Below are 22,166 nucleotides of genomic sequence, written 5' to 3'. Positions count from 1 at the left end.
CAGGGAGCTTGCCAAAATGAGGAGATAAAGAAACCTGGTCTAAATGAAGGAACAGATCAAAACTCCTGAAAAAGAACTACACAAAAGGAGATAAACAATCTATCCAATGCAGAGTTCAAAGCACTGTTTATAAGGATGCTCAAGGAACTCAGTGAGGACCTCAAAAGCACAAAAAAAGATCCAGGCAGAAGGATACACTAGCTGAAATAAAGAACAATTTACAGGGAAACAACAGTAGAGTGAATGAAGCCAAGAATCAAATCAATTATATGGAACATAAGGAAGTAAAAAACAAGCAATCAGAACAACAAGAAGAAAAAAGAATCCAAAAAGATGAGGGTAGTGTAAGCAGCCTCTGGGAAAACTTCAAGCATCATAGGGATGCCAGAAGAAGAGAAAGAGCAAGGAATTGCAAATCTATTTGAAAAAATAATGAAAGAAAACTTCCCTAATTTGGTGAAGGAAATAGACATGCAAGTTCAGAAAGCACAGAGTCCCAAACAAGATGGATGCAAACAGGCCTACTCCAAGACATATCATAATTAAAATGTCAAAGGTTAGCCCTGGCTGGTGTGACTCAGTGGACTGAGTGCATGCCTGCAAACCAAAGGGTCGCCAGTTTGATTCCTAGTCAAGGCACATGCCTTGGTTGCAGGTCAGGTCCCCAGTAGAGAGCAGGTGAGAGGCAATCACACATTCGTGTTTCTCTCCCTCTCTTTCTCCTTCCCTTCCCCTCTCTCTAAAAACAAATAAATAAAAACCTTAAAAAATGCCAAAGGTTAAAGATAGAAAGAGAATCTTAAAAGCATCAAGAGAAAAGTAGATAATTACCTACAAAAGAGTTCCTCTAAGACTGTTAACTGACTTCTCAAAAGAAATCTTGCAGACAAGAAGGGGCTAGAAAGAAGTATTCCAAGTCATGAAAGGCAAGGACCTACATCCAAGATTACTCTATCCAGCAAGCTATCATTTAGAATGGAAGGGCAGATAAACTGCTTCCCAGACATGGTAAAACTAAAGGGGTTCATCATCTCCAAGCCACTATTATATGAAGTGTTAAAGGGACTTATCTAAGAAAAAGAAGATCAAAACTATGGACATTGGAAGGGCAACAAATGCACAACTATCAACAACTGAATCTAAAAAACAAACTAAGCAAACAGGCAGGGCAGAAACAGAATCATAGACATGGAGAACATTGGAAGTGTGGCCAGTTGGAAGGGGCAAGGGTGGGGGAATCGGGGAAAAGGTGAAGGGATTAAGGAGTACAAATTGGTAGTTATAGAATAAGCAGGTGGATAGGCAGGTTAAGAGCAAGTATAGGAAGTGGAGTAGCCAAAGAACTTATATGCATGACCCACGGGAATGAACTAAGGCGGAGGGGCAAGGGGACAGCCTGATGGAGTGGGTGGTGTTGTGTAAAGGGAGGCAAAGGGGGAAATACTGAAACAACTGTGATAGCATTATCAATAAAAAACGTTTTTAAATTATTTTCATGTGACTTAATTCAATATTCAGTAAATATTTATTTTTTTTTATCTCCCTGGCTGCTAGCTATTGGACTGCTAAAAATAAAAGACTCCAAAGAGAGTATAGCCCAGTCAAGGATATATATTTACATTCATAATTATAATACCAAGGTTATAAAATGACATAAAAGAGTTACTACAAAGGTTTACAAGGGTCTACAACTAAAAAAAAATCAGGGAGAGCTTCCTAAATGACAAGCCACTGATTGCAGGCCTATTAAGGTCATTATTTAAATGGGAGGGTAGAGGACATTGGCCCCAGTAAAGGGAATGACATGCAGAAAAGCACCAAAGGCATGGTGGTTTTGCTGGAGTGTCCCTTTTGGGGAAAACAGCAGTAGGAATTGATGGTAGGGCAATGTTTGTGATACTGAGGTGAAATTCAATACAGATATACTGATACTCAACATGCCATGTTGAGATGTTTGTACTGAATAATTCAAGAAGCTGTTGAAACTCACTGAAGCTTTTGGGATTGAGAACTTGTTCTTAGAGCTATGCCTTAAGAAGAAAAATATGTTGAGAGTGTTAGGATGGTCTGAAAAGGGAGACCTGGGCCAGAGAGAACACTTGGAAGGGTTGAACAACCCACTTGAGAAGCACCACAGGCTGGGGTTAGAGTGGTAGTGATGGGAATAGGGAGGGTGATACTCATTAGAAACCTATCACAGACAGAATGTGCAGAATGTGCTGATTAGATATGGGAGCCTGCAAGAGGAGGGCTGGCTGACTTGGAGAATGCTGGTGCCAGTCACGGGGATTCTGGAGAAGAGTGTTACCGGAGAGTAGGGAGGAGGAGCCAGGGACCCATTGGCAGGTTCCAAAGGGAGCCGCAGGGAGAGAGATCCAAATACAGGGAGAAATGGCTGGGGGGTGGGGGTGGGGGGGGGGTGGCCTGGGAGTATGAGAACAAAATTATCCATTTAAATACAAGTTTTTCAAAGAGGGATTATAAAAGCTATGCCCTTTAGTGCATTTGGCAACATATTAACCTTCTAAAAATGCTGAAAGTCTAGCCAGAAGTTCCATGAGAAAATCAAAATTCTGATAACTTGTTCAAAGGCTTTGGTCTTCTATAATTATCTCTTCATAGCACTTGGGCCCCATCTGCCTGGCTAGTGAAAATGACTTTTAGAAAACAGCAATTCTAAATATTACCTTGTGGATTGGGGACAGAATACAGAAATAAGAAGTAAAACTATCTGACCTTGTGTTCTGACTTTGCTAATTACTAAGTGTTCTAGAAATTCAACACATATTTAGAGACTAGATTGCAAAGTCAATGTGTAAAGGAAAACAACATACAGTCAAAATTCCTTTGGAGGAATCCCTTGGGAATGTGTCACATTAAAATGACACAGAGTCCCCAGTTTCCAACACGGCCAATTTTCTCCTTAATCTTGGTTCAGAGTGGTTTCTTACAATGAGCACCAGATGAAGCAGTTGGCTCAAGCTGAGGAGCTATGAGATGTATACTGAATCTTCACATTAGTCAGCCATGGGAGCCAAGACTCAGCATGTGAATGAGCAGAAATTGCTTCATGCTCACTCTGGATCCCAGACTCATTGGATGGAATGGAGGGCAGGGTCGGGTGGCTGAAACCCCAGTGTGTGTTACATACAGTGTGTGTGCATATGCACACATGCGTGTGTGTGTGTGTGAGAATACAATTGAATTTGTTCAAGGTAAATGATTACAAAGTGAGACTCCATTGTACTGAGCATTGCTCATGTGCCAGGAACTGTGTAGGTGCCGCCCTTGAAGCCCAGTCTGGAAGGCCACAGGAACACGAACAGCATTGTGAGACTAAAATTAGTACAGTGTGATACAGGAGGAGCAAGTCCACAGGAGCAAGAATTAAGAAAGGCTTTTGAGAGAATATGAGTCTAAGCTGAACTGCAAAAGAAAAGCACATCAATCAGATGAGGGAGGAGGGTGGAAGAGCATTCCAGAGCATCCTGGCAAAAGGACTAGCATGGGTCAAGGCAGAAGATAGAGGTGGCACATTTGGGACCCACAAGCCATCTAGTAGAGCTGGAGTGCAGTATGGGGTGGGGCACTTAGTGAGAGAAGGCACTGGAAGGCCAAGGGTCAGATTGCAATGAGCATCATGTGCCTAGTGAAGGGGCTACAATGTCACACTGGAGGTGACAAGGACCCACAGAAAGCTTCTAAGAAGAAGAGAGGTGTGATCACGTGGTCAAGGTGCATTTTTATGAAGGTCATCCTGTGAAGAATGGGTTTAAGCAGGCTGAGGACGGAGTCAGGGAAAGTACTTAGAAAGAAATTAGATCACTGTACGAGAGAGATGGAGAGAGATGGATGGCGGCACCAGAAATGGAGAGGAGGCCGATAGCAGGTCCAGTTTATTGGCTGTTGACTCTGTAGCAGGTACCATGCCAAACACTTGCACACATTGTCTAGCTGCTTCTGCCAATAACCCTATGAATGGGGCACTGCTGGGCCATGCCATCTCTGTGGTCTTGCCAACCTCACGCCTGGTGCAGCCCTCACCTTTGCTCACTCAGCCTCAGTCACAGCCACAGGGCTGCTTTTCCACTGCTGAACACAAGGAGCTCTTGCTCCCCGCAGGACCTTTGCAACCCCTCCACCCTCTGCCTGGAGCCTCTTTCCCAAGTGCATGGTTGGCTCATCCTCATATAGAAGTGCAGTTCATATGATATTTTCACCAAGAAGCCTTTCCTGACCTACCTTATTTAAAGTAAGTCCCTTCCTGCATCATCAGCCTCCATTTTCTTTATAGTACTTACCATAATTTCTAATTATCTTATCTGTCTACTTTTTATTATCCACTTCCTACTTCTAAACATATACTCCATGAAAGTAGGGAACTTATTTGTCATATTCATGACCATATCCCAGTACCTAGTGCAGCCTAATGCTCATTAACAATGACAATTATAAAAATGAACACGTAAAACACATGCCAGGCACTGGTCCAACTCATTTATGCCTCACATATTTGATATAAATATTAATTCCTCTATTTTATAGATGGGAAACTGAGGCCCCCAAATGTAGGTAACTTATCCAAGGTCCACAGCTTGTAAATGGCTAAGCAGGATTCAGATTCAGGCAGACTGGCTCCAGAGTATGTGCTTTCAACATCTCCGCTATACTGCTACTCTCAGACCGATTTCCAAATGTCAGGTCACATAGTGGTGATGGAGGAGCTAGGATTCCAACTCGTTCTATCTGTCTCTGGCACCAAAGCTCCAGGGAAAGGCAAATTGACAGGGAGCGGGGTGATGAGATGTAGAGAGACAGAAGCCAGCTAGTAGGTCTGAGCTAACGGGCGATGGTGCTGAATTCAGGGGAACACAAGGGTGAGTGTAAGAGCTGAGTTCTGAGCCTGGTGAATTTGAGGTGTGCTTCCTGTTTTTGCAGCAGGGCACATACTCAAGCCCCCTGAGCCCATCTTCACATTTGTAAAATGTGGCTGTAATTACCTCCAACCAGACAAAATTCTTGGGAAGATTAAACAGGTAATTCAGGTACACAGGCAGATGTTCAGTAAACATTAGTTCCCTCATCTTTCTATACCTTCTGGTCATGAAAAACCTAAAGTTCTGGGGAAGTGGGCTAAACACCAAGAAGACATGAGGAACAAGAAGGTATTCTTGGGTGGGTCCAATTATATAATCATTCCATAAACTTAATAAGACTTACATTTAGCTAAGTTTCATCTTCTGAATGCTTGTACTGCAATAATTAAATGAAGAATTTATAAAATGAGGTTTAATTTAAAGTAAACATATATCATTGGTGTTACTTCTCCTTCCCCTAGATGTTTCCTTTTATTCTCATTTCTTGCTAGGTATATGTAATATTTGTCTTTGACCAAGTCACATATTTTAATCTTAAATTTTCCCAGCTGCAAAATAGAAACAGTAGTTCTCTTACAAAGCTCTTATTAAAATAAAGGAGCTAATGTACAAGAAATACTTTTGCAAACTATTCAAATATAATAAAGGAACATTATTAAAAATGTGTTTATACTCCAGCTGGTGTAGCTCAGTGGATTGATCGTGGGCCTGCAAATCAAAGGGTTGCTGGTTTGATTCCCAGTCCGGGCATATGCCTGGGTTGCCAGCCAGATCCCCAGTAGGGGGCACACAACAAGCAACTGCACATTGATGTTTCTCTCCCTCTCTTTCTCCCTTCCTTCCCCTCTCTCTAAAAGTAAATAAAAAAATTTTTTTTAAATGTGTTTATGAAGGAAAAGTAATATGCTTACTGAGCTCATGCCCCTTCTACAAAAGTAATAAAATTAGTATTCTCCAAGTTAAATAGCTCAACTGCTTACAGATTTTATCAAATCAGTGATTTTCAACCAATGTACCACAAGAATTTTTAAAACACACTGTACCTGACTATTTAGTCAGAGGCACTGACCTCTTTTCCCTTAGATTGTCAAATAAAAAAACGACAACAGCCTACACAACAATTGCCGCCAGAGTGAATGAATCAAAATTACACCTATTTTTTGTCAGATCGGCAAAAAACATAATAACACATTTTTCAGTGTGCTGCAGAATTTTAGTAATTACTCTATGTGTGCCATGAGATGAAAAAGGTTGAAAATCGCTGCATTAAATCTTGCCCCTCTGATGTGTGCAGATGGTCCAACAACACTGCCTCTAGGACAAGGAACCATCCTGCAGTGGCCTGTGCTTCCACCTGCCCAGCGTCATGCTAGGTAACTGTCCTCCACCAGAGCCCACCCCAACCCCTAGCTCTGGTGTGAGAGAACAACCCAAGAAAGGCTGGCAGCATTCCTCATGCCCCTGATTTATTTAGGGATAGGGATTTGGAACAAGCAGACCCAGTCTGAGGACTCCCCTGACTGTTGCTAGAACTAGCAGGCAAACAACTTTCTTTTCCCCTAGAAGTGCCAGCTGTCAGAACCAAACACCTGGAGCTATGTCTGACCATCTGACACCATGGGGGGAGGACCTGCCTCAGTGAGACCTAAAGGGACAGAGGCAGAGAGGTAAGGTGACCAACCCATCCCAGTTTGTCTGGGACATTCCTGGTTTTTGCACTGAAAGACCCATTCCCAGGACCCACCCTCAGACCTGGGAAAACAGAGAGGTGACCTGGCAAGAAAGAGTCCTGAATACATTGTTTGAACTTTGGATCCAGTTTTATTTGGAGCCCTTACCCTTGAACATCTTAATTCTGTGACTCAGTAAGTTCTGATGTCTGTTTAAGCAACGTTGAGTTGCATTTCTGTCACTTGTAACTCAAAAAGTCATACCACATTCCCAAAGAACGTGCACATATAAATAAAACTCAAAGTTTAAAAAGCAAAGTGAATCAAAGTAGGAAATACGCTATTTTTAGAATTGAAAAATGAGGAAATGTGATCATGTGGCCACTTCTGAGGTTGAGATAATTTATTTGACAAAGGAGTTCTGAAAAAAATATACACAAAGTAGAAAAAGGAAGAGAAGCAAATGAAAACATTCTTATGGAAGAAAAACATCATGGCATGAGAAAGGTCAGAGTAATGCATGAGCAAAACTTCACAAGAACAAACTTATGCAGTGAGAGAAAAAAGTGGCTGAAGCCAAATCCTGTAGCAGCTTTGCCTTTTTGGTAGAAATGGACCCTCTCTGAAGTGGACAGGAGGACAATTTAACCATAGGAAGGCAACAAAAAACTAGACTACTACAAGCTTCTGCCCATACCGAACAATTTGACAAGACTTGATCAAAAGTCCAGATAGAGATGAGGCAGGGGAGGGGGTGAAAGTGGAGACAATTGTACTTGAACAATAATAAAAAAAAATGATACACACAAAAAATCTAGATGGCTTTGACACTCTGCCCTGGGGCAGGTAGGCAAAAAAACATGTTAGAGCACAGATGGCAAACACAAGGCCCACGAGCCGAGTCTGGCCCTCTACCTTGTTTTATCTGGCCTGGCACCTTGCTTCTACCAGGCTGCAGCTCCTTGCCCCTGGGTAAGGAGTAGTTACATTTATACATCCTAAAGTTACATTCAGCCCTTTGAAGGCAACCGCAAGGCTGATGTGGCCCCCGGTGAAAATGAGTTTGACACCCCTGTGTCTAACCTCTGGTTAGAGGAATAACCAGAAAAGGTAGAGAAAAGAGGCTTGTCTTAAGGTGACACAGTAGCAATGATTAAAAAAATCTGAGAAGTTAGAAAATATAAGCATGCACCAGAATTTGGGGTTAGGTACTGCTAGCAGAGCTGGATGTTTTAGTGTGAGTCAAAGAAATGTGTGCCCCTGGGAGGTTTCCTATGAGAACATGGCCAGAGGGAGGGACCATGTGTCTGACCATGAGCCACAGAGGATGGATGACAGCCACTCTGTCAGGCCTCCCCTGAAGAAGGATGTGAGACTTTGGCTCTCAAGGACTCTCTCTGGCCCCACCATTTCTTTTTCTAATGCACTACAGGAAAAGCCTAGGGTTAAAAACTAAGAAGGAAGTCATTTTCTCAATAGAGGGACAACATAAAAAAGAGCAGTGTGAAGATATGCAATTTAGTGCTACCTCTATAAATCACCTTTTTATTGAGGCCCACTGATTTTAAACTATTTTCACTTTGTTTTCTGATATCTCACTGTGGAGTACTAATCATTTTCTTAGGAATAGTACTCTAGTGGGTGTTTGGGGGAATCTGATGTGCCTATACAGGGTGTTTCTAACACAAACACTTTAATTTAGGGTATTTAGGAAAAAGAGAGAAGGAAATGTTGAGGTAGGGAGGAACAGCACTCTCTGACTTGTACATTTGCAGAAGGGATGCTTATGCTGTATTTACTGAAGAACTTTACCTTTAAAACATGACATTGAAAATAGAAAGAAGAGCTGATATGGTTAAAGCTTGTCTAATAATAAAGAAGCAGATTCATACAGGAAATCTTAAATCACAAGGAATGCACAAGCATGAAAATGGACAGGAATACTGGAGCATGAGACTGAATTGTACATTGCCTTTGAAGATGAGAGAGAAGCAGCACAGAGGCTAGAGTGTCTGAGAATTTTTTTCTTTAATCACTTGTAATTTGGGAAGGCTCCACCTACAAGCAGAATATTCTTTTGCTGTGTCCCTGAACCAGGATGCCATCCAGACTCTAAGAAAGGAAGGAGGCAAAGCCCCAGGAAATGTCACATTATCCTGAACAGCTTGCCTTGCAGGATCAGACCTGACTGCCCACTGGCTGGCCTGTGCTCACCTGCCTCCTGGAAGAGATGCTCTCTTGGCAGAGCTCTCACCCCCAATTTCCTGCAATGGAAGTGGACTGCATTCGCCAGAGCTAATGGGCAATTTGGAGTCCAGACTCCCCAGAATTTTCACTTTCTTAAAAATTCCCAATAGTTGTATGGTGGGTGTTTAGGTGGTTCTGGGCATTGTGTCTTTTGGGGGGAAAAAAAGGATAGGTGCAGAAACAAAAAAGGGTCTCCCTACCTGTGCCCTAATTTTGTATCTGGGAGATTTGAAGTTCCAAGACATTAGGTGATTTACATGGGCTTATATTGTCACTGTGACAGGGCAGAAGCTAGCATGCCACACCAAAGACCTATAGCAAACACAGTTTTCTCTCCTGCATCTTTCTAGGTATCAGTCTTGGTTTCCCACCTTGTTTATTTGATTATGGCTGGGAAAGGAAAAATCTGGGGCTAGGAGGGGAGTTTCCTTTTTCCTTGATTTTTGTATGCTGATTTGACATTGATAAGACTGACCATCCTTCTGTCAAAGTAACCAACAGAAAACAATAATCAAAGCCCATGTTTTTCTTTTCTTAAAAGGCAACAGTTCAGGCTTTTTCTAAGTTATGAAATGCCTTCATCTCAGTATGATATCTAAGGAACCACATGGTTAGAACCAAACCACTGTAAATCTTAATGGGAAAGTGAAAATGGAAAGGGAATAAATATTTAACCATGAAAATCAGCTTCTAAGTACCTAACAGTCTCAAATTATATGTCAGCGAAGGAAATAACAGATAAAAGTTGAAGGGATGGTGGCTATAGGGAGAGGGAGGTCAGGAAAGAGGGAATGCACAGGATGAGAGCCAGCCCTGCTCCCCAGGCCAGTTACCCTGGGATTCAGAGCCCAAACACAGTATTTTCCAGAGAATGCTGGTGTGTTTATCGCCCAGCAGGCCCTGCCCTGCAGCCTGAGAGCACCTACCAGAGTTTCCAACTTGGCAGCCCCCCAAGAACAAGAACAATGATTGCTTTTCTCTTGCTATAATAATGCTGTCGAGTTCATCAGAGATCCATTTTGTATTTTTCATTGAGTCCAAAGCATGCTGTTTCCTTCAGAAGAAATCCTATCATGTGTTTATATAGTTTTAAAATAGTTGATCTGCTCCATTAGTAAAGGTAGAAATATTTTGATGAAAAGAGCTTCTCCTAGAATCACATTATTTATCTCAAGAAAAATTATATATATATATATATATATATATATATATATATATATATATATTATTTTTTAAGCCTAAAATATGGTACACCTATAATATGGTACATGCATGGGTCCACATATTTCACAGTTTATTGAGTCTTAGGGAGGCAGCTGTGGTGTCATAGTACAGCCGCATACTTTGCAATTCATTCATTCTCTCATCTAATACATACTTATTGAACATTTACTACATGTTCTAAGCATTGAGGATACAGCAGTTAACAAGATAGAAAATGGCCTGACTTCATGGAGTTAATGCAGGAGAGGCCAAGAACAAACCCATGCAAATAAGTTAATGTGATAATTCCAGGTGGTGATAAACTCTTTGAAGGAAAACAGGGTGAGGTGATCAGCTCAGATGACATCTGGATGATAAGAAAGAGCCTGTGCCACCAGAGGGGTAGGCAGGAGAATGGCCCAGGCAAAGGCCCTGGGGTAAGAACAAGTTTGACAAATTTGGGAGAAAGAAAGAACTCCAATGAGGACTGAGAACAATAATATCTATTGTGGTAAAAATCCAGTAAGATGATAAATGCAAAAGAGCATGAACTGCAAAGCAAACAACTGAAAAGTATTACTTGGCCACACTAGAATATTGTATTAGCACATTAAAACCATCCTGGCCTGACCCGTGTGGCTCAGTTGAGCATCATCCTGCAAAGCAGGTCATTAGTTCAATTCCAGATCAGAGCACATGCCTGGGTTGCAGGATTGGTCCCAGGTCAGGGTATGTGTACAGGAGGCAACTGATTGATGTTTCTCTCCCTTTCTCCCTTCCTCCCCTTTTCTGTAAAAATAAATAAATAAAATCTTTTAAAACAAATAAACAAACAAATAAAAAATACCACCCTGCATTTAGAAAAGGTTAGGATGAGGACTGTATGTTTCAGTTTTCATCTTCTACTCATGTAAAAAGAAGCAGGCTCTTTGAAAACCCCTTTCAAGTGTGGCACACTGCTATCATATGAAATAGGGTCTCTCACATACCTGGAATCCTATTGAGCGTCACCCAGAAATGTTCATCAGGACTGAAAGTGTCTTTGGACCACTGGAGCAAATCAACAGCCCGTGGGTCATGGAGAACAAAGTTGGAAAATTCTCTTGATAGAGCAACATAGGCAGAGCCAAAGTAAACGGTGAGATTATGGGGAGGAGGTGGTTTCAGAGCTGTGGTTCTTATCACATAGGACAGCTCTTTGCCCAGGTGCTCTCGGTGGACATATTTAGTCCGGCCAATTGCATGAGCTGGAGGCAACACCCCAGGGGTAATGTTTTTCCCTTTAAATCCTTTCAGATACTGAACTATTTCCTTGTTGGTTTTCAGGGGGAAATCTTGCCCACAGGTGTTGATGGCGTACTTCCATGGGATCTCCGAGGCCACAAGATCTTTGATGCAGTTCAGGTCAGCCTGGAGCCTGGAAATCCCACCATAGACAACTGGCTCCATCTTGGAAGCCAGAAAAGCATTTGGGAAGCAGTTCAGTAATTGCTCCACTGCATCTTTAAATTCAACTGTCGCCTTTTCATCCACATGAACACAGTAGACATTCTGTGGCATGTAAATAGCTCTGAAGAGCCTTGCAAAGGTATTAAAATTGTGATGGATGACCATTATATATGCCAAAGGAAACTCAGCCTCTTCTTTGGATAAAGGGGCTGTGATATAGTGGCTCTGGGTCAGGTATTCTTTGCAAGAAGACTTCTCATATATCATTAGTTTGTTTCTCCACAGGAAAGGGGTTTTGCCTTTGAAAAAGGATGTGCAAACTTGAGTCAGCAGTAGAGTGTCTGAATTATTCAGCCTCTGGAAACTCTGCTCTCCCCCAAAACTGAACACATACAGCACGATAAAAATGATCACACAAGAGACAGAGACTATAAAGAAGTACCGCATCGAAGAAGACATGCCTCAAAGATGAGAGAGATTTCAAAGATGGTGAAAATGTGTAAGTCCTTTCCAAAACTTACTTTTTTCTCTGAGTTCTTGTTTTGGTACATACTCCAGCAATTTCTACCCTGAAGGAGACGCTGTGAATTTATTCGGTTTCATGCCGGGAGTCCAGCTGCTGGCTCTGTCCCCATGCTGATATTAGCAACTGATCCCTCCTCATTCTCTCTGCCTCTCTCAAACCGCCTTTGTCTAAATCCCAGTAGCAGGTTGTTAAGCCCAGCCTTGTTCCCTCCCTCTGCCTCCCAGCTTGCATCTGTGAGCTGTTTCACAAAACTCTGGTTAGTAACTGCTCTCTCTGCAGATTCAGTTCCTTAGATCTCTTTTATTTCCCATTCCTCCTGCCCCACCCCCACCCCTTGTTATTGCCATTCAGGGAATTAGCACAGTGAAAGCCAAAATTGAAATGATGTGTTCTGGCAGGCACGCATTTCCTGCTAGTCATCCGACAGGCTGCGCGGCACTCAACCCCTCTTGTTCAATGGCAATGATCCATGCTCCCAGTATGATCCATGGAATAGAACATAGTCCCCACTCTTAAAAATGCTGCTTTAATGAAAAAAAATGACTGAGGTGACAAGTAAAATAAACCTCATCTGTCCTGGCTCTTTCATAAAGCTTTCCTGCCCTCCCCTACTGTGTTCTAAAACAAGAGATTGCAGGAGGTCCAGTCCTAGGGGATCTGAAATGGCAGGGATCCTGGTCCTGTGACTTTGAGATTAGATGATAGCCCCTCTCCTCCCAATTCCAGCACCCACTGTGGGGCCTGTCATAGAAAGATGGGGTCAAAGGAACAAGTTTCAAGCTACATCCCCTGATTTAGATGAGTCCTTAAAGCTTCACTGTGAAGAACTTCAATCTGGCCACAGTGATGTTCAGATTATGGGACCTAGGGAATATTTAGGTTTTAACGACCCAAAGTACATCATCTAATACTAGGGAAGTGCTTTATGCCTGCCCAGTTAAGTTTATTGACCACCTAGGAAATGAAAGTTGTTTTCCCTATTTATAAATAATAGTGTTTTGGTTAAGGAATATCAAGCTCTTCCACTCAAAAGTTTCTCCAACCTTTCACTTTTCCACCAGTTATTTTTAAATAAGGATTAGTATATTTTATTTAAAATGACTCTGAAACACCAGTTCAATGGCTGGATGCCTTCCTAATTTCTCCTCACTATTTATCTGAACTTATTACCTCCCTCTACCCTACAGTCTCACAGTGGAGACTGAGCCCCACCCCACCCCATGAAGAAATAATGTCCTTTAATACACTTTCTCTCCTTCCTTTTGAGAAGTCTCTACCCTGCTATTAAAAGAATAGAACAATACAGGTCTGCTGATTACTTGCTTTCAGTATGGGCAGGAAAGGCAGTGCTGTCCTCCAGGATGCAAGGCACTCCACTCCCTGTGAATGACACATGACTTCCTGAGCACACTATAATTTTTTATTCTTCTCATTTTTGTTGTTCACATTGCTCATTCTTCCAGCCTGGACATTATTTTCCTCTCTGCCTTACTAAATTCTCCTCATGGTTGAAGACCCATCATAAATAAACTCCACATAGAATCGCCCTTTGGATTTGTAGGCAGAGTAGAAAAACAAAACGCAGCCATCACGTGGGCGAAGAGATCAGTCGCATTCTTAGTGTTTCTCTGGAGTAAAGCAAGTAACTGAAAGTTTGTGATAATGGAAAATTCGATCCCAAGCTTATCATTTTCTAAATAATACCTTTAAATATTAAGTTGTTGCATATTCTATTTCAAAACAACAGAGAGTAATTTCAGTATTTAGTTTGGGAAAGCCTGTTGTCTTAGAATGTATGTTAAAAGATTTGGAGATTGGCCAACTGGTCAGTATACAGCTATTGTTTACATTATTATTTCCTACTGGCTAATAACACAGTGGTTCAATATACAAGGCTTAGGGGACAGACATTAATAATGTCTTTATATTAAGAAATACAGACAACTAGCCAAATTAAGAACTTTCATGATACTTCTGTATTCAATCCATTGTTTCAAGTGGTGTTGCTTGTGTGCTGAAAATATAGCTGTTTCTTCTCTCTCTCTCCCCTTTTGGTCATCCTTGGACAAACTTTCCCACCCTCAGGTTTCGTCTTTAAGAAATCCCTATGGGAAGACTTTTTTGAAAAACAGCCCTCTTATTGTAATAGTGAAAGGCTGTTTACTGTTCCATCCTCATAGGCATCCGGCCTGCTTATTCAGAGCAGACACCATGCATTTTTTTTTCTCTTTCTTTTTTTTGCTACTGAGACTGAACAGCTCAGCCTTCCCAACCTGCCTTTGACTTCAGGCAAGGACAAGGTTGACTCTTGTAGCCCTAGCAACCATGCCTGTCTTTTTCTTTGTAAGCAATTATTCCTGAACAAAGCAATTTTTCTGGCTAGACATATTTATTCTCCCCTAGGGCCACCTTAAAAGCTTACTCTTCATTCCATTTAGAAGTCTTTACTTTTTTTACATTTAAAAAAATTTTTCCATTTGTGATACTGCCTAGAACACAGCTCCAAAATGAAGAGGGTATCCTTACTTTGAAATGAGGGGAGACTCGGAGATTCAGTGAAATAAGGAGACAATCAAAGGGGAGAAAGAATATCCTCTGACAACGTTGCACTTCCAGACTTTGCATGTGAAGGGGTACAGGGAGCACTTGCTGAGGCTGCACGGCCCAGGAAGAAGGATCTGAGGGGAGCTGCACCACAAGGGTTTGCTGCTTGCCAGGCTAAGTAAGACAGACCTCTGAGGGACATGGCAGGTGGTTGTAAAAGACCTTGCCTGTTGTGTTGAAAAACTCGAACTTCATCCTGCTGCCAAAGGAGCACCACCAAAGACTTTAGGTGGAGTGGTGATCCCAGGCAGCTTGTGGAGGAAGAACAGGGACAAAATAAATCATGGTGTGAAAGTACACATCAGCCCACATGTGCATACTGCACACATTAAAGATAATGAAAATATTAGATGTGAATAAAGCCTCTTAAACTATGAGGTAGAGGTGTTAACTACTCCTTAATTAATAATGTGTCCTGGAAACAATTTCAAGACTCTAAGGAGGCTTTAAGCTTGTAGATTTTCACAGAACTTCAGATCCTACATATTGTTTGAGGTTTTTCTTAAATAAAGAAATGAAGATAGGGGAAGGATTTAATGTCCAGGGTCACTAAGGAACTCACAATTGGGAATTGGAGGAAAGTCTAGAGTTATTTTTCCATCCCTTCCATCTTGTAATGTAGAAGTATGTACATTACCTTATTTATACTAATTTTTTTTACCCACATATATGTGTTGAATGAGTAAATGCAGTCTACATCCCCCATGGTTCCAGGTGCCCATGGGTAAATGAGCTCTTAATTAGAATTGGCAACAGAGCAACTGGTACTTTCATTTTGACAAACAAAAACTCTGACCAGACTAACCAGGTAGATCAAATGATTAAAAAACTACTTTCAATCACATTTTAGGGGGAAACCATGAAAAATGTGTTTCTTCTTGTGTGTCAAGGAAGGGCTATCCACTAAGTCCCACAATATCACTCATAGGGCGTGGTGCACACCGCTCTCCCACCTTTTACTGAGCATGTGATCTTAGATCCCCACTTGCTTTTTCTTTAAATAGGATGTTCCCTATGATCCCTTCCAGCTTAAATGAGCTATAATACAGTATGTATGAGGCGAATCTGCCAAGCAGTGACCAAATTCAAGTGTGACTATGACCCCTGTACTGCAGGAAATTATATCTTTTCTAGGATTCAAAACATATACAACCAAAAATATAGCCAACCAAACAGAAAAGATTATGGTTAAGTTCCATACAAGAGGTTTTCTACTAAATATCATGGAAGTTCAGAGGATGAAAGTTTCCCTTGGAGTCTGAATGGTTAGAAAAAGCTTCCAATGGTTAGATTTGACACTCAGAGCATGGAGGAGACACTCTAGTTGGAGAAATCGTAAGAGAGGGCAAGAACACAAAACCAGGAAAACCAGTGTAGAGAACTTTCCCAGGAAAAATTGTGAATCTAGAACTTCTCTGGAATGGCAGCAGAGATAAACATTCAACTCAGTAAAGCATTATCTCAAAGTACCCATCAGGGGAGCAGGCGAACTCCAGGAGTGTCCGGACTTTCACTTCCTGTTCCTCTGGTAGCCCAGCAACTGGATGAGGGCCTGGCACACACTGCATTCAGTACTGCTGAATGTGTCCAGAACCATCTGGGCATCTGAAAAGTGTAATTTTCAACTACGAATCAAAGGAGTGTTGAAACCTATGTTTACACAATGTTTTAATTTATGTGTTAGAATAACATGGACTAGGATAGCCCTCCATGATTTTTTTCTTTAAACTGATTTCTAGTTACCTGGAGGTATGGTTTGACTGTACAAGTAGTACTTATTCCTCTCTTTTTTCAGCATAGGGCTGCAGAGACCTAACCATAAACGCATATCAGCAGTGAACTCCATTCTCAACATTTCATGTATCCTACCTTTGTTTAATTGCATGTACTAATTCAAACTTCATTATACCTTCATAATTGTTCTGGGACTTGTTTTTCCATTCTCAATTAACTGCTATTCTTCAGTTGGGAATGAACTTGAGGGGACAGAGGCTTGAGCAGAAACACTAGCTTTATAATGTTAAATAATAGCAAAAAGGGCACTTAAAGGACTGGGGCTGATAAAGTTTATTGAAGTAGCATTGAGAGGGTAGGTTATATTTGCAGAAAGGTTAGGTAAATGAGGTGAGATTTCATCATTGCTTGGGCTCATGGATAGCTATTCCCTGAAAGGTCATTTCTGTGTGTTTGCTTTGTTGTTACAGCATGTCAAGTGACTCAGGGAATCAATCTTAATTGTAAAATATGAAGATTAATTTCTTTTTCCCCTTGAACTAAGAATAATTCACCAGAAGAAAGAGAGTGGTGACAGTCCAATTCACTTTGGATAGCCAAATGAGTAATTCTGTTCTGGGTGACCAGAGGGCTTGTAAATGGAGCCTTTATTTTTTTAATGATAATGATAATGATCCTAAAGAGAAGGAGAAAGGAGACACTTTCAAGCACATCTTTAACTAAAATAACAATTCTCTCATAACTGAGAGTCCTCCAGTGCAGTTCTCTGGGGAAAATCCACCTTCTCCTGGGATCCAACCATTTTACTTTCTACACCATTCACCTAATTAGCAACAGAAGAAGCTGTTGCCTAAATCATGAAACCAAAAGCATTATTTCAAACTCTCATCTTAGAGAAGGAGAAGAAATTTAATGTACAGAATTTTAAAGGCTAAGGTGGCAGGACCAGAAGGAGGTCATGCTCCGATATCATGGTAGTGTGCATTGAAGTGATCTGCATCCAATTTTGATGCAGCAAAGGTATCATGGAAACACTTCCTGAAAGCTAAAAGATGTTAAGCAAATACTTGCAAAAGACAGTATACACAGATTCAAATAGGCAAATTCAAAGCATGTACTGATAGGCAGCAATCGTCTGGTAGCATAAATATAGCAATTAGAAATATGAAAAGTCTGAAATTTAGAGGCTTAGAAAATGAAAAGTAAATTACCCAAAATAAGTCACAGCCAATTAACATCTCAAGATGAAATTTACCACTAAATTTACATGTGGAAGTTAATTACTTAACCCTAGCAGAATAACTGACTCAATTGTTTTACTGAAACATTTGTTTTCAAAAGCATTCAGTCAAACTAGCAGTGTCTATGGCTTGGGGATAAGGATAGTTTAGATCCACAGTTTGCAAACTTCTTTTTAACGTTTCATCACCAGAAGGGGTTATTAAAAATATGGGTTACAGGGCCCTGACCCCAAGAGGTCAGTAAGTTTCAGATGCAACTTAATAATTTGTGTTCCTAACAAGGTATCGGGGCTGATGATTGAGAACTAATGGATCAGATACCAAAATTCTTAATTTTTTTCCTCAGTGACCACATCTGATCTATTTGGCAAAGACTAGGCAATTTACTCTGAAATACAACAAAACACATGGAGAGCTATCAGTGGGGAAGGGGAGAGGGAGGGAGAGAATGGGGGGAAAGGGACAGGGAATAAGAAGCATAAATGGTAGATACAAAGAGATAGTGGAAGGTTAAGAATAGTAGAGGAAATGGAGAAGCCAAAGAACTTACATGTATGACCCTTGGACATGAACTAAGTGGGGAATGCTAGTGGGGGTTGCACAGGGCAGAGGGGAATAAAGGGGAGAAAAAAATGGGACAACTGTAATAGCATAATCAATAAAATATACTTAAAAACAAAACAACCAATGTTTCAGGATAAACAATATTGTACAATTTGGAAATACTTAATAAACATAAACTCAAATAGTGGATTATCTGATCCCTTGTAAAATTTACTATGGAAAGTAATTGTAACTCCTAGAAAGAATGAAAGGAAATCAATATACAGAAAAGGGGCTAGTGCTTTTATTTAAATGAGAGAAACCCTAGGTGCAAGGCATCCTGACCCAAATGCAGTCTCTAATTTACTATACACAGCAAGCACATCTGTGCATAATCCCAGTCTTTCACAAAATGTAGATAGGATTATTTACTGACAAAACTGATGTTCCGAGTATATAGTGTGCCATATGCTAAATGAGGGGTAGATGTAGATTAATAAAAATAAATAAATAAATAAATAAGAAAAGGGCAGAAAATACCAAATATCGGTGCAGATGGGGAACAACCTAAATGCTCATGTACTGCTGGTGGGAGTGTGAACTGGTACAACTGTAAAAAACTGGCAATCTCTACAGAGGCTGAGCATAGGCATATCCTGTGACCCAGAAATTCCATTCCTAGGTGTTTATTCAACAGAAATGTGTACATGTTTATAAAAGGACATATAGCTCAATGTATACTGCAGCCATACTTATAACAGACCCAAACACTCACAGTTATACATCAGGGTATCTCAACCTTGGCACCACTGGCATATGAGGCAAAATAAGCTTGTTGTGGGTGCTTTTTTGGGTGCATTTCAGAAGGTTTAGTGGAAGCCCTGGCTAAATGCCAGTAGCACCCATTGCCAGCCCAGCCCAAGTTGTGACAAGCAAAAATATCTGCAGATATTGCCAATGTTCCCTGGGGGGCAAACTCATCCCTCCTCACCTCACCCACCTTCTTCTAACTGCAATGATAATGAATAAATATCAATGCCTATAATAACAAAAAGTAAATATCACAAACATAACATGGAGCAAAAAGTGCCAGGCAGAAAAAGAGTACAGGCTGTATATTTCTATGTATATAAAGGACAACAGTAGATCAAAGTAACCTAAGCGAGGGGTGTCAAACCCATTTTCACCAGGGGCCACATCAGCCTCGTGGTTGCCTTCAAAGGGCCAAATGTAATTTTAGGACTGTATAAATGTAACTACTCCTTAACAGTTAAGTGAGAGTTCAGCGCTGCCACCAGGTAGAAACGAGGCACCAGGCAGGATTAAACAAGGTAGAGGACTGGATTCGACCCCTAGGCCTTGTGTTTGCCACCTGTGACCTATGTAGTTTGGCATCAGTGTTGTGCCTGGGATGCTGGTAGTGTTCTATGTCTTGATGTGAGTTACATGGGTATGTTTGTTTATGACAATGTGTCAAGCTGAATACTAATGATAGATGTGTGCACTTTTCTATGTTATACAGTGTTTTACCAAAAATAAATGAAAGATTTAGTCATAGGCCTCCTAGGAAAACTTTTGCAGGGAACTCTTCAAGGTGAGTGGAAATCAGGAATCATTCTTAAATAACTGATATTTATGGGTATTACTTATGACCAGATACTCTGCTGTACCATACACTAGAACCCACATCACCTCTTTTTTTAAAGATTTGATTTATTTATTTTTAGAGAGAGGAGAAGGGTGAGAGAGAGGAAGAGAAACACCAATGTGAGGGACAAACATCTATCAGCTGTCTCTCATATGCACCCTGACTGGGGACCGAACCGCATCCCAGGCATGTGCCCTGACTAGGAATTGAACCAGCTACCTTTTGCTTTGCAGGATGACACCCAACCAACTGAGCCACACTGGCCTGGACAGCCCACATCATGTCTTCTTTAAGCAGACTGACTGGTAAGGGTGTTTCTACTCTGGTTCCTGACACTTGCCACCCTTAGCCACGACCAAACAACCACTGCTTCCTACCAGTAAGTAATGTCCAGAAGAAAAGGAGCCAAAAGAAAACAGAACAGAGCATTAAAATATAATTTAAAAACCCCTTGTGTTCACCAACACTGAACCGAGTTCCAGCCCTTAAGGGACTTGTCATCTAGATCAGATAAGGATGGAAGAGGCACCTGCACTGAAAACAGAACATCTGTTATAACAAGGTACAAGGAAATATGAATGACAAAGCTGATAGCTGGCATTAGGGACTATCACCCCCACTTGTCCAATGGAAACTGAGATTCAGAAGCTCACTGTTCTCCCAGGGAGCCTCCTAGTTGGGGGGTCACTTGGCTGGGAGGGGCTGGCATGGGACTTGAATGTGAGCAGCTTTACTCCAGTGCAGTTGCCATCTGTCCCCTTTCAGGCAGGCCCAGAAAGGTCTTAGCCTCCCCACCCAGATCCGCTTCATGGAGAAATCATGAGGAAATAAGGGGAGCTGTGTTCACTTCCAGTAAGACCCACGCATTCTTTTTTCCAACACTCCTTTTCTTTCTCTCACATTCAATCAATCAGCATGTACTGAGAAGACACCTAAGCCTGAAACACTGGGACATTTCTTTTCCTTTTCTCCCAACATCATTTTTTTTTAATTCAGAAAACTATCTAGACAAATCTTTTTCTTCTGGCTCATATCATGATTGACTTCCAAGTTCCATCTCTCTAGCCAACTCTTCAGGTGATCACATTCTGCATGGTTTGATTAGTCTCAAGTAGAAGACATGATCCAGGGAATATCTGGCCCATGCAGAACTGGGTTTTAGACAGCTGGCCTTGGAACTAATTAACCAGATGTGGTAATAATCTCCAGAACAGAGCTCCTGTGAATCACACATATCTCTTTCTGCCTGCAGAGAACAATTCACCAAATTCAAAGTGCCTCCTCTGTCCTGACTTAGACTCCAGGCACTCAGATCCTGCTCTCCTGCTTCCTAGACTCCCAGCCTTCTGTAATTCTCAGAACACCCACTCTCCAGATCACTTTTGCCAAGTTTGTTTTTAAGCTTTTCTTTTTGAGAGGACTAGGTCTGAAACTACCCCAATGATTGTATTGACAGGGGGTCTGACACACTACCACAAGAATTCCATCAGAATAAGTTACCAGTTTTACAAAAATATACCACCAAAAAAGTTGAATAATTAAGCTTATTGTTTCCACTTGGCCCTTTATGTCCCTCCCCCACCCCTCCCCCTGCAGGAGAGCTGACCTGTATAGAATGTGTCAATAGGCTCTGTCTCTGGTGGGTTTTCCAGTGACAGGGAGACGATCAAGGCATTTACACCCCAGCTCCTATCTTGCCACTTACAGCTGGACAGCAGTCTCCTGTGACTGAAGTTATTTGCAAAGGGGCCCTATCCACAGTACTTTTTCTAAGCCTTTCTTGACTAGCTTAATCTGTTTTCTTGCTAGGGTCCTAACTGATACAATAATAAAGGATAACATTGAGTTAATACTTATCAGGTGCCAGATATTTAGTCAACATTTCTTGTAGATTACCACTTAATGCTCACAACAACCCTGTACAAGTAATAAGCACCTTGTTATCCCCATTTTACAGATAAGCAAGTGAGACTTCATTACCCAAGGTCATGAATTCAGGTGGCATTAAAGCAGGACTTTGAATTTATTATTTATATGCTTATCTGCTTCCTAATACAAATAAACTTATAAAGGTATCAAAATCCATTCAGAGCTCCTTATTTCTTCCCAGGGACCAAGGCTACAGCTGGTAAGGGGTAGATGTGTATGTCCTGGGTCCAGGACTTCAGCTAAGCACCATGAGAAGACAGGTTGGTTATAGAGTGGGACTGAGACAATGAGTGAATGTACTGAGGTTAACAGGAGCCAGGATTCTCACCGCCACAGAAAGAAGTGGAGAGAATAAACCCTGTGTTGTTGGATTAGAATTAGAGATACTGTGAAATTGCATTTTTAATATATATTTAAAAAATTAAAATATAGATAAGTGTGTGAGTGAGCTGAAACTATGTATAAATTGGAGTATGTGTTTGAGAATGCACCTGT

General features: G+C 41.2%; 2 protein-coding genes across 2 annotated transcripts in view; both read right to left on the bottom strand.

The window, feature by feature from the left end:
* LOC123820763 (N-acetyllactosaminide beta-1,6-N-acetylglucosaminyl-transferase-like) overlaps window positions 1-11,961 on the bottom strand; it is a 67,266-nt gene extending 55,305 nt beyond the window's left edge. The window contains exon 1 of the mRNA XM_045841699.1: window positions 10,987-11,961. Coding sequence (XP_045697655.1) covers window positions 10,987-11,905 — 919 coding nt within the window. The 5' untranslated portion in view covers window positions 11,906-11,961. The remainder of the gene's footprint in view (window positions 1-10,986) is intronic.
* The window catches only part of LOC123820762 (N-acetyllactosaminide beta-1,6-N-acetylglucosaminyl-transferase), a 108,738-nt gene that overhangs the window by 62,541 nt on the left and 24,031 nt on the right, over window positions 1-22,166 (bottom strand). The gene's annotated exons all lie outside the window — the stretch shown is intronic.

Source organism: Phyllostomus hastatus, unplaced genomic scaffold (assembly GCF_019186645.2).
Source record: "Phyllostomus hastatus isolate PE091 unplaced genomic scaffold, TTU_PhHast_1.1 phas_contig_37, whole genome shotgun sequence".
NCBI lineage: Eukaryota > Metazoa > Chordata > Mammalia > Chiroptera > Phyllostomidae > Phyllostomus > Phyllostomus hastatus.
The sequence above is the reverse complement of the archived record's forward strand: the minus strand, read 5'-3'. Positions and strand labels throughout refer to the sequence as shown.